General features: G+C 42.3%; 1 protein-coding gene across 1 annotated transcript; it reads left to right on the forward strand.

The window, feature by feature from the left end:
* The first annotated feature begins 2678 nt into the window (after positions 1-2678).
* SLC10A5 (solute carrier family 10 member 5) lies at positions 2679-5627 on the forward strand. The gene has a single exon (XM_056111534.1). It carries the CDS (start codon positions 2747-2749, stop codon positions 4058-4060), a length of 1314 nt encoding a protein of 437 aa, XP_055967509.1. The 5' UTR covers positions 2679-2746; the 3' UTR covers positions 4061-5627.
* Positions 5628-15954: the final 10327 nt, after the last annotated feature.

A 15954-nucleotide genomic window follows, 5' to 3' on the forward strand; every position in this document is an offset into this window, starting at 1 on the left:
GGGGCAGAGGGGTGGGTTGTTAGGTTTGTGGAAGAATTTGCTGAGAGTATTAAAGGGGAGAGAAAAGTTTATTAAGAAAAAGGGGACTGAAGAGATAGTACAGCAGGCAGGGCCCTTACCTGGCCTGCAGCCAACCTGGGTTCAATCCCTGGCATCCCATATGGTCCCCTGAGCACTGCCGGGAAGAGTTACTGAGTACAGAGCCAGGAGTAACTCCTGACAATTGCTGGCTATAGACCCCAAAGCAAAAAATAAATAGCAGAAAATTCCTTGCAAGATAGGTGGGCTGAGCAAAAAAATAAATAAATAAACCTCCACTGCTTTAAGTTGAACTGTGGGCTCTTAAAGCTGACAGGTACTTTCTACGCTTGGGCATTGCTGACAGGTACTTCGACTGCACCCTGCTGATAGCAGTTTGGAGATTTATTGCCTGCAGTTCCTTCTAAGTGCGTGAGAACATGGATCCCACAGGGAACATGCTAGGGGCTCCTCATTGTGATTTGGATTTGAACAGGCCAGTTCCTTCCCTTTTTGAATTTCCCTTTGCCTCAAAATAGAGCTTCTGTTATCTCATGCCCATCAACAGCTATAATACTACAAATGAACTTTAGCTGAAGTGTAATGAGCCAGGAAATGAATGTGAATGGAAGCTCCCAGTCTCATCCAAATGTGTTAGCTTTTAGTTCCCAATCTTTAGATAAGGGGAAAGCTGGAGATCCCACCTAGGGGAAAGGTTGCAGGAAGGAATCTGGAGGGTATTTAAAAAACTCTTTTGCATTCTTCACATCTTTGAGCTAGGCAACACAAATTGAAAATGTAGATATTTGCTTACATAACTTTAAAGATAATTGTGCTTTTCCAGTTTTGTTTTATTTTTGTCGCCTTAAACAGAAAATTCCTTGGTATTAACTAGTATATCATAGCAACGTTTATACCTTTCCTCCTTTTCAAAAGTGGGAGGTGTCTTGCTTTTCTTAGTTTGGTACATAGAAATAGAGTGCATGTTTCATTTGAAAAATAAACCCAATAAGATGGGTGTTTTTAAAACTTTTGAAAATATCCAATAGAAATTGCTTTGACAATTTTTTTCTTTTTCTTTTTCTGTTTTTTTTTTTTTTTTTTTTTTTTTTTTGCTTTTTGGGTCACACCTGGTGTTGCACAGGAATTACTCCCAGGGGTGCTCGGGGGACCATATGGGATGCTGGGAATCAAACCCCGGTTGACCGCGTGCAAGGCAAACGCCCTACCCGCTGTACTATCACTCTAGCCCATGCTTTGACAATTTTTGAAGAGCAAATATCTGTATGATCTAAAATTAAAAACAAACTCACTATGGCCTAAACATCAACCTATAGTGATACCATATATTGGTGAAATGACTGCATTTCAGAGACTTACTAGGTACATGGGCTGGAGCGACAGCCCGGCAAGCTACCAAGAGTATCCCGCCAACATGGCAAAGCCTGGCAAGCTACCCCTGATGTATTTGATATGCCAAAAATAGTATCAAGTCTCACAATGGAGACATTACTGGTGCCTGCTCGAGCAAATTGATGAACAATGGGAGAGCAGTGCTACTAGGTACATAGGATGGTCAGGAGAAAGTTGTAATAAAGTTTGTTTTGTTTTGTTACTCTTTTATTTGGCAGATATGTAAGCAGTCCAAAAAAGGCTGCCAGCTTCCTTTATACTGGCAGCTGAGGCAAGTGTTGACCCAGTTTGATCCTTACTCCTACCTGTGAATAGGGAATAGTATTACAAGGAAGCAATAAGAGATTAGAATTAGTGCCAGTGACCTCTCATTGCAGGGTCAGTCTTAATACCCAGCAGCAAAGAGCCTTTAACATATCTTTGATCTGGTTCTAACTACCTGTTTTCCTAGAATCTAGGATTTTGTTTTCTTTCTGATGTAAGGACACCAAATACTTAAGAGTTTTTTATGTAATTGCTATAGAGACTCTTTAGAGTAGAAAACGTTTAGCATAAGGATGCTGGAAGACCAGTTATGGACCCTTAAGTTTTCTAAGTAATGAGAAGGGGTCACATATAAAGTTCAACGGGGCCTGGAGCGATAGCACAGCAGGTAGGGCGTTTGCCTTGCTTGCGGCCAGCCAGGGTTCATATTCCCAGCATCCCATAAGGTCCCCCGAGTACACCGATAGGAGTAATTCCTGAGTGCAGAGCCAGGAGTAACCCCTGTGCATAGCTGGGTGTGACCCCTCCAAAAAAAGAAAAAAAAAAAGCATATAAAGTCCAAGAGGGCAAAGATTGTGTTTGTATTACCAGCTTCTAGCTCAATGCCCCAGCAAACATCTTTAATAATTTTGGGGGGGGGGGGGGGACGTAGGAAGGGGGAGTGGTTCTGACAGCAGGTTTTAGTGTAGATTTTCCTGAAGAAGGAAGTGATTGCAAAAATGTTTATTTTAAGGTTTAAAACTCAGGTAAGAGACTTTTCATGAACAGAGATAAGGAGGTTTAGGAGGAAAGGGATTTGGTTTCTGCTGTGATGAATATATTTCAATGCTATAGCTTTTACATTTTCATAACTACAGGTTAAACAGGTTTTGTCACTCAGCTAGCTTTGTATGTGACAGTACAATAATCCCTCCTACTGGACTTTGAGCTAGCAAAACAACTGTTAGCTAACAATCTTTGATCATCACCAGAACACCCATGTGAAGAACATTCGCTAGCTATTTTTTTTAAAAAAATGATTTTGCATATAAGATTTCTCTAAACGTTCAAGATGATTAGAAAACTTCTGATTGTCCAGCTTTTATCATTTGTAACTTTGGGAGAAAAAAGGACATCGTTTCTCAGCTTTCTGAATAAAGAGAAGATTGAAACACTCTTTTTCTCCAAGACGGAAGAAACGGTCATCGTGAGGTCAAATTACAAGGATGAACCGCCAAACTCTAGCTATCTCTCTGTGCGATTAGGAGATTCTAAAATACTGCACGTGGTAAACGTGACCAAGACCGTATTGGATGATACAAATTTTACCATCAATTTGGTGACAGAAGAAGATGGAGAGACAAATTTGACCATTCAGCTGTGGGATTCTGAAGGTAGGCAAAAAAGACTAATTGAAGAAATAAAGAATGTCAAAGTTAAAGTACGCAAACCAAGAAAGGACAGTCTTTTCCAGGCATCGATGCTTATTGACAGAAGTCTCCTGATGCTTATCCTACCAGTGATACTGTTAAATAAATGTGCATTTGGCTGCAAGATTGATTTGCAGATGTTTCACATGCTGTGGAAGAGACCCTTGCCAATTCTTCTGGGAGCAGTTACACAGTTTGTTCTCATGCCGTTTTGTGGATTTCTTCTGACTCAGATTTTGGCATTGCCCGAAGCACAGGCTTTTGGATTTGTTGTGACTTGCACAAGCCCAGGAGGAGGAGGAGGGTATCTGTTCGCTCTGCTTCTAGAAGGAGATGTCACTTTGGCCATTTTGATGACTTGCACCTCCACGCTCTTGGCCCTGATAACGATGCCTGTCAATTCTTTCCTATACAGTCGGTTGTTAGGCTTGTCCGGAACATTTTATATTCCGGTTTCTAAAATCATGTCAGCGCTCCTTTTCATCCTTATACCTGTGTTGATTGGAGTAGTTCTCAAGCGTAGAGCACCAGAAAAAGCCAAGTTCCTGGAGAAAATAATCCGACCTCTGAGCTTTGTTTTAATGTCTGTCGGGATTTATTTGTCTTTCAGAATGGGTTTAATGATTGCACAGACGGTTAACTTGGAGGCGCTTTTATTGGGAGCCTTGGTTCCTGGTTTGGGTTTATTATTTGGGTTCTCCCTAGCTAAAGCTTCTCTGCTGCCTCTCCCGCTTTGTAAAAGCGTTGCTATTGAGTGTGGACTACTAAATAGTTTCCTAGCCCTGGCCATCATTCAGCTCTCCTTCTCACAGTCTACGGCTAATTCAGCCTCTGCCGCTCCTTTTATCGTGGCCATGTGCTCCGGGTGTGAAATGTTACTGATCCTTCTGGTATATAAGGCTAAGGAAAAATTTGCTTTTCTCAAAGAATATAAAACAACCGTGTCTGCAATCTAACAACCGAAGTATTCCTGAATCCCTACTTTGGCAAGGGATTGTAAAAGATTCAAAGAATCTCAAAATTGCTGTCTGGTTTTGAGGCCCTGATAATCTTACTGAAAGTTTGATGTAAGGAAATATAAGTGTGCATGTATACAGTTCGATGTGTGTTATATACCTAATGAATAGGACAGATAAATATAGGAGTTCAAAGGAAGACTACCTTTTAATGTTGGCTTGGTTTCATAGAGTTGGATTTGAATATAGTACTCGTGGTCTCAGAAAAATGAAAAGACAGCTATAGTGATAGCACTGTAGCACTGTCCTCCCGTTGTTCATTGATTTGCTCCAGCGGGCACCATTGTGAGACTTGTTACTGTGTTTGGCATATCAAATACATCACGGGGAGCTTCCCAGGTTCTGCTGTGTGGGCGGGATGCTCTCGGTAGCTTGCTGGGCTCTCCGAGAGGGGCAGAGGAATCAAACCCGGGTCCGCCTCATGCAAGGTAAACGCCCTATCTGCTGTGCTATCACTCCAGCCCACAATAGTAATAATGATATATTAATAACCAAATTCATAGCTTGATTTATATAACTTATAGGTATGACAGGCATTTAATAAATGCTTGTGCATATAAATGAATACGTAAATTCCTATTTGGATCCCTCGCTATGTTATCAGAATCAAAAATAGCATAAATATGGCATCTTATGATCTTACCTGGGCTTGTCTTTCTCTTTTCCCATTGAAAACATGACTGCTGGCTCTAGAATCCAAAGTCACCACTCCCCTCTCTTCTTTCTTCCCTCCTCTTCCTTGTATATAAAACCCATTTTTTACAGAAACTGTCCTGCAAAGTCTTCTTATCAGTCTCCTCTCCATTCCAGGTATCACCACTTTTGTTCTCTCTATTGATTCTTCCCCATTCTTTTCTAGAAACTGGCTTTTGATCCCGCCATCACACGAACTTCAATCACAGTAAGGTTAATTTCCCTGAAATATAATTTTATTTTTTTGTTTTTTAGTTGGTTTTTGTTTGATTTTATTTTAGTTTTTTGCTTTTTGGGTCACACCTGGCGATGCTCAGGGGTTACTCCTAGTTTTTCACTCAGGAATAACTCCTGGTAGTGCTTGGGGGACCCTATGGGATGCTGGGAATCAAACCCCGGTCAGCCGCATGCAAGGCAAATGCCTTACCCACTGTGTTATCAGTCCAGCCCCTGAAACATAATTTTATCAGGTACTTTCCTTGCTATGTTTTCTCCCCCTTTTAAATAAAGCATCTTCCTATTGGTGATAGTACATGAAACTACCAATATAGCATTCCAGTTTTATCTCTTACTTCTTTGCATATAGCCTTAACTGCAGTCAAACAGGATCCCAGGATATCTCATGAAGATCCCTTTTTTTCCTGCAAACTAAGGGACTCTACATTTTGACAACTCTGGGACTGGAAATGTGGCACAATAGAGCATGTACCTTGCATGTGATCTTTTAGCTTTGATCTCTGACACTGCTTGACTGTCCCTCCCCCTCAGCACCAACAGGTGTCACCCTGTTGACCCCCAAGTACTGCAGGGTATCACCGCCCCCACCCCCACCCCGTGATAGTAAAAAAATAAATAAATAAATAAATAAACAAAGTAAAATTTAAGCACTCTGACACTCATTTTTTTTTTAAATCCGGGATTAGCGTGTGTGTGTGTGTGTGTGTGTGTGTGTGTGTGTGTCTGTGTGTATCTCACACATACAAGGCAAGTGCTATACTGCTGAACTAGATCCCCTGCTTGGCATTTTACAGTAATTTGTGTTCTTGTTTTATTTTGCTATTTTTCTGTAAACCCTTGGCTATAAAAATTATAAACATGTAAATAATGTTATTTAAATAAGATAATGTAGACAGTGTTTATTTAGCACTCCTCTAGAAATGTCTAGAACATTTCCTATGTCCTTTATCAAATGAATTGGTGAAGCACATACTAGACCAAAATGAAGTGTGTGTGTTTTTGCACCACTTTTGAATTTTTAATAGTGGTGTTAGAATCTAGTTCTTTTTTGCTCTCTTTTCTAAAGAGAGTGTAGGCTTAAAAATGAGAAATATTTTTAAAAAATGAGAAATATTATTCTAAATCATTCTGCTTCCTCTATTCCTAGCCCTATAGTAGGAGATAAATGACTTAATCTCCCTGTAGTGCAGTGAAACTTATGTAAAAAAAGAAAGATAATAGTGTAATCTCCATCAGATTGTATTAGGAATTAAATGAGATCATCCATACAGTATACTTAAAATAATGTTAAGTCTGATAACTGGACATAGATTAAAACTTTGAATATCTTCCTATGTTGTACTATTCACAATTATCCATAGTGTAAAGAAAACTTTGCTTACCAGATTATAAGACAACTTATTTTTCTTCTCATTTTACCAATAGCAGGAGGTATAAGAGTACTGGTTTGGGTGGTCAAGGAGATAGATTATGGATTAGAGTTCATGTTTGTTTCATTTATGGGTACCATATGCCCCCCTTCCCAGCATCAAAGGATAAAGCCACGCAAGCCATGGAGCACTGCTGGTGGGACCTGGTGGTCCCTTCAGTGTAGGTCTCAAGCAGCCCTGGGTCCTGGGTGCCTTACATTCAATTACTGGGAGCAGCCTGATTGATTGAAAACAATGGAATGAGATTATTAATCACTTTATAAATAATAATGGCCTACATAGAATATTTTGGTACTGAGTTCTTTAAAACAAACTTGAAGTCTGATTGACATGCATTTAACTTACATACATTTTTATGAATATCTTGTACTAATCTGGAGACCAGAAATTGCCTTTCTAGTTGTACTTTACTTTGTGACCTCAAACTAGATACTTATCTGTACTTGAATTTGAAATTGTAAAATAGAGACTCAAGCAGCCCTAGCCTGTAGAGATCTGAGTTTGATTCCCAGCACCGTGGCTTTTTCCCTCACCCCTCAGCAATCTGACTTTTAGGATCTTTATCAGCTCCCTAAATATGTGGTCCAGAAGCAAAGCTCTAGGACCTAGCACAGTGGGCAGAGTGATGGGGTGAAGTAACAGATTCTCAGGTTGTTGATATGAAGATTCTTGTTTCTGGTTTTTCAGTTAAGGCAACCAACAACCAAAATATGATCTTGTTTTTACGGGAAGCACCCCCAGTGATGCTGTAGGACCCCTACCAGCTCTGTCCCAGTAATGTTTGGGGGACCACATGGTTTCAGGAATTGAACCCAGGTCTCCAGCATGTGAAACCTGTCCTTTCATTTGAACTCTCTCCAGTTCAGTATGTGAACTGCTTTAAGGCAGGAGGAGTCTGTTTGACTATTCTTTGAAATCTATATTTATAGATTGAACATTATAGGTGCTTAGCAAATGTCTTTTGACTTTATCAAATCAGTGACATCTATTAATCATATGTTATGGAGCCTTACTACACCTCTACAATTCCAGCTTTGTTATTCACCAGCCAGAGGCTTTATTTACTTATTTTCTCTAGGGCTAAATTTATGTAGAAAGTAAGGGTAATGGTAGTACTCCTTTCAGGGTTGTATTATGATAATTAAATGAGTGATAGGATTAAGAATTGAAGAACAAGGGCTGAAGCAATAGCTTCATGCATATGGTGTTTGCCTTGCACACGGCCCACCCGGGTCCTATTCCCAGCATCCCATATGTCCCCTGAGCACTGCCAGGAGTAATTACTGAGTGCAGGGCCAGGAATAACCCCTGTGCATCGCCAGGTGTGACCCAAAAAGAAAAAAAAAATTGTAGAACAATTATGGCCAAGATATAGTACCTTGGGTATGGCAGTTGCCTTGCATGTGACTGAGGTGGGTGCCACTTTGGTAGCCTATATAATCCCCTGAGCCTGCCAGAAATGATCCCTAAGTAAGAAGAAAGACCTGAGCACCACCACATGTGGCCAAAAATCAAAAGAAACCAAAGCAAAATAAACAAACCAAAACAATGCCTAAAATATAATAAATTATTATTTGTGTGTATTAAATAGTCTTTTATCTTAAATGCAGTAGTTGAATGTGCTTGGGAGAAAACTGGAATTTCCCTAGAATAGCAGAATCTCATTGAACATCATAGGTAAGTTTTTGGAAAATGCACATTTTAGTGAAATAATGTAATCAAGTGCTGAATAGCTTTGTACTGTTCAACAACAACTGGTACTATTTTTTAAATCATCAATATTATAATGAAATCGCATTATTTGAGGACCTATTATTTCATGGAAGATTGATTTTTTTACATGGAAAAATTTACCTGACTTGAAGAGGAGAAAAGTTACTCAAATTTTTTTTTTCTTTTTGGGTCACACCTGGCAATGCACAGGGGTTCCTCCTGATTCATGCACTCAAGAATTACTCCTGGTGGTGCTCAGGGGACCATATGGGATGCTGAGAATTGAACTCGGGTCAGCCACGTGCAAGGCAAGCGTCCTTCCCGCTGTACTATCGCTCCAGCCCCAAGTCACTGAAATTATTCTTTTTCATGAGTGTCATAAGGTAAAGGTAAAGGCCCTCCCGTTGATCGTCGATTTGCTCCAGCGGGCCCAGTAACGTCTCCATTGGAGACTTTGTTGTTACTGTGTCTGGCATATCGAATACTCTCGGTAGCTTGCCGGGCTCTCCGAGAGGGGTGGAGGAATCGAACTCGGGTCGGTCATGTTGGCCGCTTGTAAGGCGAACGCCCTACCGCTGTGCTATTATGAGTGTCATAAAGGAGACTAATTGGTTAACTTTTTCTATGCATATCAACTATTTTGTTCTGTTGTGATTGGTTAGAAAAAAGGCTAGAGAGGTAGATATCTTTTTTTTTTCTTCCTTCTTTTGTTTGAGAGGGGTTGGGGTTGGTGTTAGTTTTTGTGCCACACCTAGATCTGCTCAAGGTTTTCTCCTGGCTCAGGGATTATTTCCGGTGGGCTGTGAGGATAGAATCCTGGCTGGCCGAATGCAAGGCAAATGCCATACCTGCTGTAGTATTGCTTCAAACCCTCTTTAAAAACATTTTTTTAAAGTTCCTTTCAAGTTTTAAGAGCAATGATATTATTAAAGGAATTTAGAACCACTACCCCATAATATGCCACATTGATAAGGTAAATTATTTTGAATTGAAGGTAATCCATACGCGGAAGAGTCAAGAGAAACTTCCCTTTCATTTAGTTAAAAATTTAGAAAGAAACTTAGAAAGCGAGCCAGATTTTGTAAAAGAGCTATTAAAATGTAACTTCTTTATCCAGATAAGCTGTCTGTATAGCAGAGCAAACATCTAAATTGCAACACACAGTTCTGACCTTCCTCTGAGTATAACTCCTCCCACATTGAAGACCCTGGTTTAGGATGGTATAAGTATCTCCTTTTTCCTACTTGCAACTCAAATCAAATTTGATTTTCTTCTGTTAACCTCTGATGTCAGTTTAAGTATTAGACCAGTCAGAGGATACAGGAGAATAGAGGAACTTTTTTTCTCTCCTCTACTATAAACAGTTGTTCAAAAATAAAAACTCTATCTGTAATTACAACTTATAATATCACACATGATCTTTTATCAACACACAAAATCTACCTATCCCTGATGGTCTATACTGTATGCAAATTTTTATTATTTATTAAAGGCAAAGGTAAAGGGCCTCTCGTTGATCATCGATTTGCTCGAGCGGGCCCAGTAACATCTCCATTGGAGACTTTGTTGTTACTGTGTCTGGCACATCGAATACGTCACGGGGAGCTTGCCAGGCTCTGCCGTGCGGGCGAGATACTCTCGGTAGCTTGCCGGGCTCTCTGAGAGGGGCGGAGGAATCGAACTCGGGTCAGCCATGTTTGGCTGCGTGCAAGGCAAACGCCCTACCGCTGTGCTATCACTCTAAAGTCCACTAAACAAATGAACCATCAACTAAGAAAATCTTACTAAGTGGAATATGTTTTTTCTTTTTTTCAGTGGTAAAGGAGTTAGTTGCCTTTTAAAATAAGTCACTCCAGAAACTAAAGTTTGCAAGATACTAGGTATTGTTGGGTAGAAATCACCCAGGTATTTCCTCTTTCTTATGAGACTATTGGTCGCCAGTTGCTCAAGAGGAACGATGACAAGACAGTTGGCGTCTGGACAAAGCCCAGAACTCCCTCTATTGTCAGGTGTCTGGAGAGGTATGTGGCATTGGTTCTCATCTCTTTCATTTCCAGGTTTGTTTAATTTGATCTACTGCCATAGATGGAAGTTGGTGAAAATGATATGGTTGTGGTGGGAGAAATACTCGTCCCCAAAGGAGGATTCCTTGGCTGCTTCTGCAAAGGGGGAGGAGAGAGATGGTCGCCTTCAGAAAGGAGACAGCTGCCTTCCTCTACCCCTACCTGAGTCACCCAGGGCAGAGCCAGGGGACTCTGAGCCCTGCTAGTTACAGACTTCAGCAGCCTCATGATTCAGTTGTCAAACTGCACCTGAGTCAGTCTTGTCCTCTTGGGTGTGGGAAATGATATCTGCCACCCCCATTTCTCAGAGGAGCCCTGGAGAAGGGAATTGTTCTTTGCAAGAAAGGATCAAGAGTCGTCCATCTTACCCAGGCCTTCCAGATCCTTCATCTTAACTGACAGGAAAGAGTTTCAGGACAGAAATGGCACAATAAAACAAGTTTATTTGGGAAATGAGGAGCGGGAAGAAGACATGGGTGGTCAACAGAGAATTGAACTTCTCAGACTAGAAAAGGCATGGACACATCCCATATAGCTTTGCAGTGAATTCCCAGGATAGAGAAGCCATACCAGAAAGCAAGAAAAAACACATCTCAGACAGAGCCACAGGCCATGAAAGGGGAGATGTGCCTTAAGGTGGAAAAAGTACACATCTCGGGGAGGGTGCGGACAAAGGCGCACCTTTGCTCAGTTTCCCCAAATAGCCCGGCAAACTATGTTCCTGGGGTGGTTGCCAAGTGGGGAGCTTGAATATACTGATGAGCTCATTGGACATTCCTTTTGTCTGTTTGCTTTTGTTTTGGGGCCACACCCAGGAATGCTCAAGGGGTTACTCCTGCCTCTGCACTCAAGGATCACTCCTGGTGATGCTCCAGGGACTACACGGAATACTGGGGGTTGAACCTGGGTTGGCTATGTACTGAGAGATAGAGAAGCAAAAGCAGGGCCATGAGAGGCTCATAAAGAAACCAGAGGAAGCTAGGCCTAGGTTTCGGTTCCAGAATTCCTGAAATTGAGCACAGATACCTGGAATTGAGTCATGATTTCCCCAAAGTGAGATAGCCATGGTGAGGTCAACTAAGGGTTACCAATCAGATGCAGGTAGGGAAGCACCCCTCCACCCCACCCTATGTAACTCTTATGTAACCCTTATGTAACTCCAACTTATAACCAGTCAGCTAAGTACAAGTAGTGGAAAGCCCCCCAGACTGCAGCCAAAAAGGTGGTCCCATTATATAACATTATATAATGTTATGGCATAAAAGCCCTTCTTTTTTTTTTTTCTTTTTGGGTCCACCTAGCAATGCACAGAGGTTATTCCTGGATATTCACTCAGGAATTACACCTGGTGGTGCTCAGGGGACCATATGGGATGCTGGGAGTCAAACCCGGGTTGGCTGCGTGCAAGGCAAACACTCTACCCACTGTGCTATTGCTCCAGCCCTAAAGTCCCTCACTCTTGAGACTCTGGGCCACTCATTCCAAGAAGGCTGCCACTGGATTGGTGAGCCGGACAAGGGCCCTAGCTCGAGCTGGCTGAGCTAGCCAATAAAGACCCTTTGCTTATTGTATCGCAACTTGTCTTCATGTGATTCTTCTGGGGAGATCTTGGCCTGGTTTAACAGTGCCAGGTGAGTGCTCTACATGTTGTACCATCTCTCCAACTCCAGGGCTGACATTTTTATTGTGGCCTTTATTTGAGCCATGAAACCTCTTCTCCAGGGATCCAGCCAAGCACTGGGCCTGGAATTCTGCATTTTAGTGATTTTTTTGGGAGGGGGGAGGTGTCTTCTCAGAAGAGTACTGTGTCTCCAAGGCCTTCATGTTGACTTTCTGCTGATTTAGATAGTGTTTTCTCCCCAATATTCATTGTCAGCTCCCTCCAAACCGGCACCTATCTCGCACCCATCAAAGATCACCAAGAGAGAATTCACCACCAGGTAAATGGAATGATAACCTGGACACCAAGTCAACCAATTTTGTCCTGGAATAATGTAGGATGAGCTGGTCTCTGTCTTATCTCTATCCCCCAGATACCTTGTCATGGCATATGAGCTTCAAGGTCAGAGAGCCAAGATGTAATTGTAATGTAAAAACCTACTCCATTGGAAAACAAGCCATAGCACACCAGACACTATGGTCCCTGTAGCGATCTTGATGTAGGCAGGTAGAGAGGGAAAGGCCCTCAGCAATAAAACTTAGGTCAACAGAACTTCTGGGAGGAAAATCCTAAGACTGATCCACCCTATGGATGCAGAAAACAGAGCTGATTAGATCCCTCAGCAGACCCTGAGAAGATTGGACCCCTCCCCAAGAAGTTCCTCAAACCCTTGGATCTCTCCCTTAATCTGATTAAAATGTGATCCAGACCCGAGAAGAGCCTATAAAAGACACCTTGGACAAAGGAAGGGTGCATATATGCTTCCCGAGCCCGTATGCCGTTTGCGCCCATGGGGCTGAGCACATGTGTCGCCTGCATTTCCCCTCTTGTGATGTGAACTTTTATGCTTTCCTATCTAACGATGGATGTGTGTACGGGTTCTCTCCACCCTTGGAGAAGCCTGTGTTCTCACGTTACTCTGTCTGTCTTACTCTCTCCAATCTCTCCCACTTTCTCTTCCTTCTTCCCTTCAAAAATCCTCCAAATAAAATCTGTTTTACTTCACTGCTTGTCTACTCCTGAAATTCTTTTCTTCAAATGAGACAAGAACCCAGTAACCCTTGGTCCCAGGTAGCAGAGGCAGACTGGGAGAAAGTGACAGTCTTCTCCTCCCGACTCATGTGAGCCACTTGTAGGGTCCATTGACATAAATCTCAACCAGTCACAGCACAGAAAATCTCTTGGGCCATTTTTCTGTGCACAAAGGATTCTTCATTTTACTTTCAGGCATTTGGAAGTAGAGGCACTTCACCTTCTTCTCCTCCTTCTTTTACTCCTCATCTTCCTCATTTTCCTGCTTCTCTTTCTTCTCCTCCTTCCTTCATCTTTTCCTCCCTCCTTTTCCTCCTCATGCAAGGCCAACACCTTAACCCATATACTATCTCTCTGGCCCCAAGAAGGGCTTCTCTGTGCTGAACACAAAGACAAAATTGTCAATTACTTAAGAACAATTATGAGTTAATATCTCAGTTTCTAGAAAAAAAAAGATTGGACATTTTACTCCTTGGTAGGAAGCTTAAGATGGTTTTTGTTGAAATATAGCTCTAAACATTTTAGACTTAACATTGGTTTGTCCTTTCTCCCTTTCCACAGGGATCTTAGGTTTATTGGGTTACACCCATCACAGTGCTCCCAAGTCACTCCCATTCCTCTGTGCTTTTCTGTAACTTCTCTGTTCTTTCTTCCCCAACCAATCTATCACCTTTTCCCCCTAATCGGACTCAGTTTAACTTGTAGATCAGATCTTTCTAAGGACACTTGACTTGTATTCATGTATTGCCTTTCTCTTCTCCTTATGTCTTTTGCATAGTTTACTTTAAAGCGATGTCCTTTCTGACACAGGAAGACAGTTAATATTATGCTTTTGTAACTTGGGAGTTAGTTAACCCTGAAGAATATTCATTCCTGGGTATCTGCTTTCTCGACGTAAGCTTCAGTTGCCCTTAGTTCCTAACACCCTAAAAGCAAGGTCCCGACGAGGAACTGGATGTACCCAGGGCAAGCTGTGAGTTACCCTGGCATCAAAATGGGCCAGGTCAAAGCCCCACAATACTCAACTATAAGTTAAGAACATGGTCATGGATAAATGCTGTCATGATCCAAAAAGTAATGACGAGATTAGGACCCTGCTAGGATTAGGAAAGACTAATCTGTCCTGAGCACGGCAGTCTGAGATTTATAGCGAGATGGCCCCAGGAAGAGCAATTTTATAAGCTTAATGTATCTCTTACTGTGTCCATACAAAATGATTAATATTATGAATGTATGTTTGTTGGACAAGGAGAGGAGAAACAGAATCATGGGATTCTGCTCTTGTGTGGTCATCCTGCTGAATGAAAATCTGTCCTAGAAGAAGTTTCCCCTGAGGGAAAGATTTACCTCTGTTGATTGTATAACCACACCTATGTGTAATTACTACCCCAACCCCTCATGCTTTGGGATTAAGTAGGCTGCCTCTTTTGCAAACCACAGCACCCAAAAGGAGAGAGAGAACAAGGGGGAATGCCCTGCCACAGAGGCAGGGTGGGATGGGGGGAAGGGGGGTGCGTGGGAGGGATCCTGGGATAGTGGTGGAGAATGGGCACTGGTGGAGGGATGAGTATTCGATCATTATATAACTGAAACCCAAGCACAAAAATTTATAAATCTACAACTGTACTTCATGGTGTTTTACTAATAAAAATCACTAATAAAAATAAAAGATTGGAATAAACTGCAGCTGACACCAACCAGCCTGGCCCTCATTCCTTCCTTTGCCTGCCCATCGCCATCCGTCTTCCCAGGGTGGAGGAAGCAGCTTGGCCTTTTGTATTTTATTTTTTGAATACACAGTTTTAATAGGAAAAAGCATGGTATTTGGTCCACTTGTTCACATTCATTTTGGGGAAGGAACTTGGACTATACTCTGTGGTGCTCAGGGTTTAAAGGGGGTCAGCCCATACAAGGTGGGGATTTTAACCCCTGTGCTCACTCCAGGAATTGGACTCTGTGCTCAAGAGTGACCTCTGGTGGTGCTCAGAGGACTATAGGCAGTACAGATACTGCAACTTTATTGCCTCTTGCTTTCATGAGTTTGGACTTTGAAGTCAGTGCATTTTATTCTCTACTCTTACTGCCTGGCCCAAAGACACACGATTACTCTGAACCTTAGTTTCCTCACCCTTATGATAATAGCTTCCTTAGGTAAGTATTGCAACATTGAAGTAATATAATTATAAAAGAATACAATTGCACGAGTTAGGGAAAGTTTTTAAAAACTGGTAATCAAGGAACCACTGGGGCTAGGAGGCAGGTGGTTCCGGCCATCTCTATAACTACTGACTATTCCCTACAAAAAATAGGTACAGCTAATAGCAAGTGAACGTTGATAGATTGGCAGTCCGACTCTGATTTGTGTTCTGCCAAATCGGAGAAAGAGAAAAGGAAATGGGAAAATGGAAAGAAACAGAAGGCAGAGGGCCGATGGGAAAAATTAATAGGAAAGGGAGTTGTAAAAATTTGCAGAAGAGGGACTGGAGAGATAGCCCAGTGGGTATGGCGTTTGCCTTGCACACAGCCGACCAGGGTTCGATTTCCAGCATCCCATATGGTCCCCTGAGCACCGCCAAGAGTAACTCCTGAGTGCAGAGCCAGGAGTAACCCCTGTGCATGGCCGGGTGTTACCCAAAAAGCAAAAAAAAAAAAAAAAAAAAAAAAAAAAAAAAAAATTTGCAGAAGAAACGGAAAGGAGAAAGCAGCTAGAAGAGTCAGAACTGAGAACGAAAAGTCTTAAGGTCACAGCTCTCAGAAGCAGCCCAGAATCCGGGTGCTGGGGTGTCTGTGTGTGTGTGTGTGTGTGTGTGTGTGTGTGTGTGCGTGTGTGTTGGGGGCGGGATGGGGGGAGTGGGGAGACGAGCGTGTGTGTGTTGGGGGGAAGAGGCGAGGTTCGGCTGTGGGAGGAGCCTCCCCGGGCCGAACTTGGGGGCGGAGCCTCGTGATGGGGCGGAGCCCCGAGCAGCAGCCACGCCCTCGTGGGCGGGACTTCCTGTCTCGGGTGCC

Source organism: Sorex fumeus, unplaced genomic scaffold, assembly GCF_029834395.1.
Source record: "Sorex fumeus unplaced genomic scaffold, SorFum_2.1 ptg000002l, whole genome shotgun sequence".
NCBI classification, from domain to species: domain Eukaryota; kingdom Metazoa; phylum Chordata; class Mammalia; order Eulipotyphla; family Soricidae; genus Sorex; species Sorex fumeus.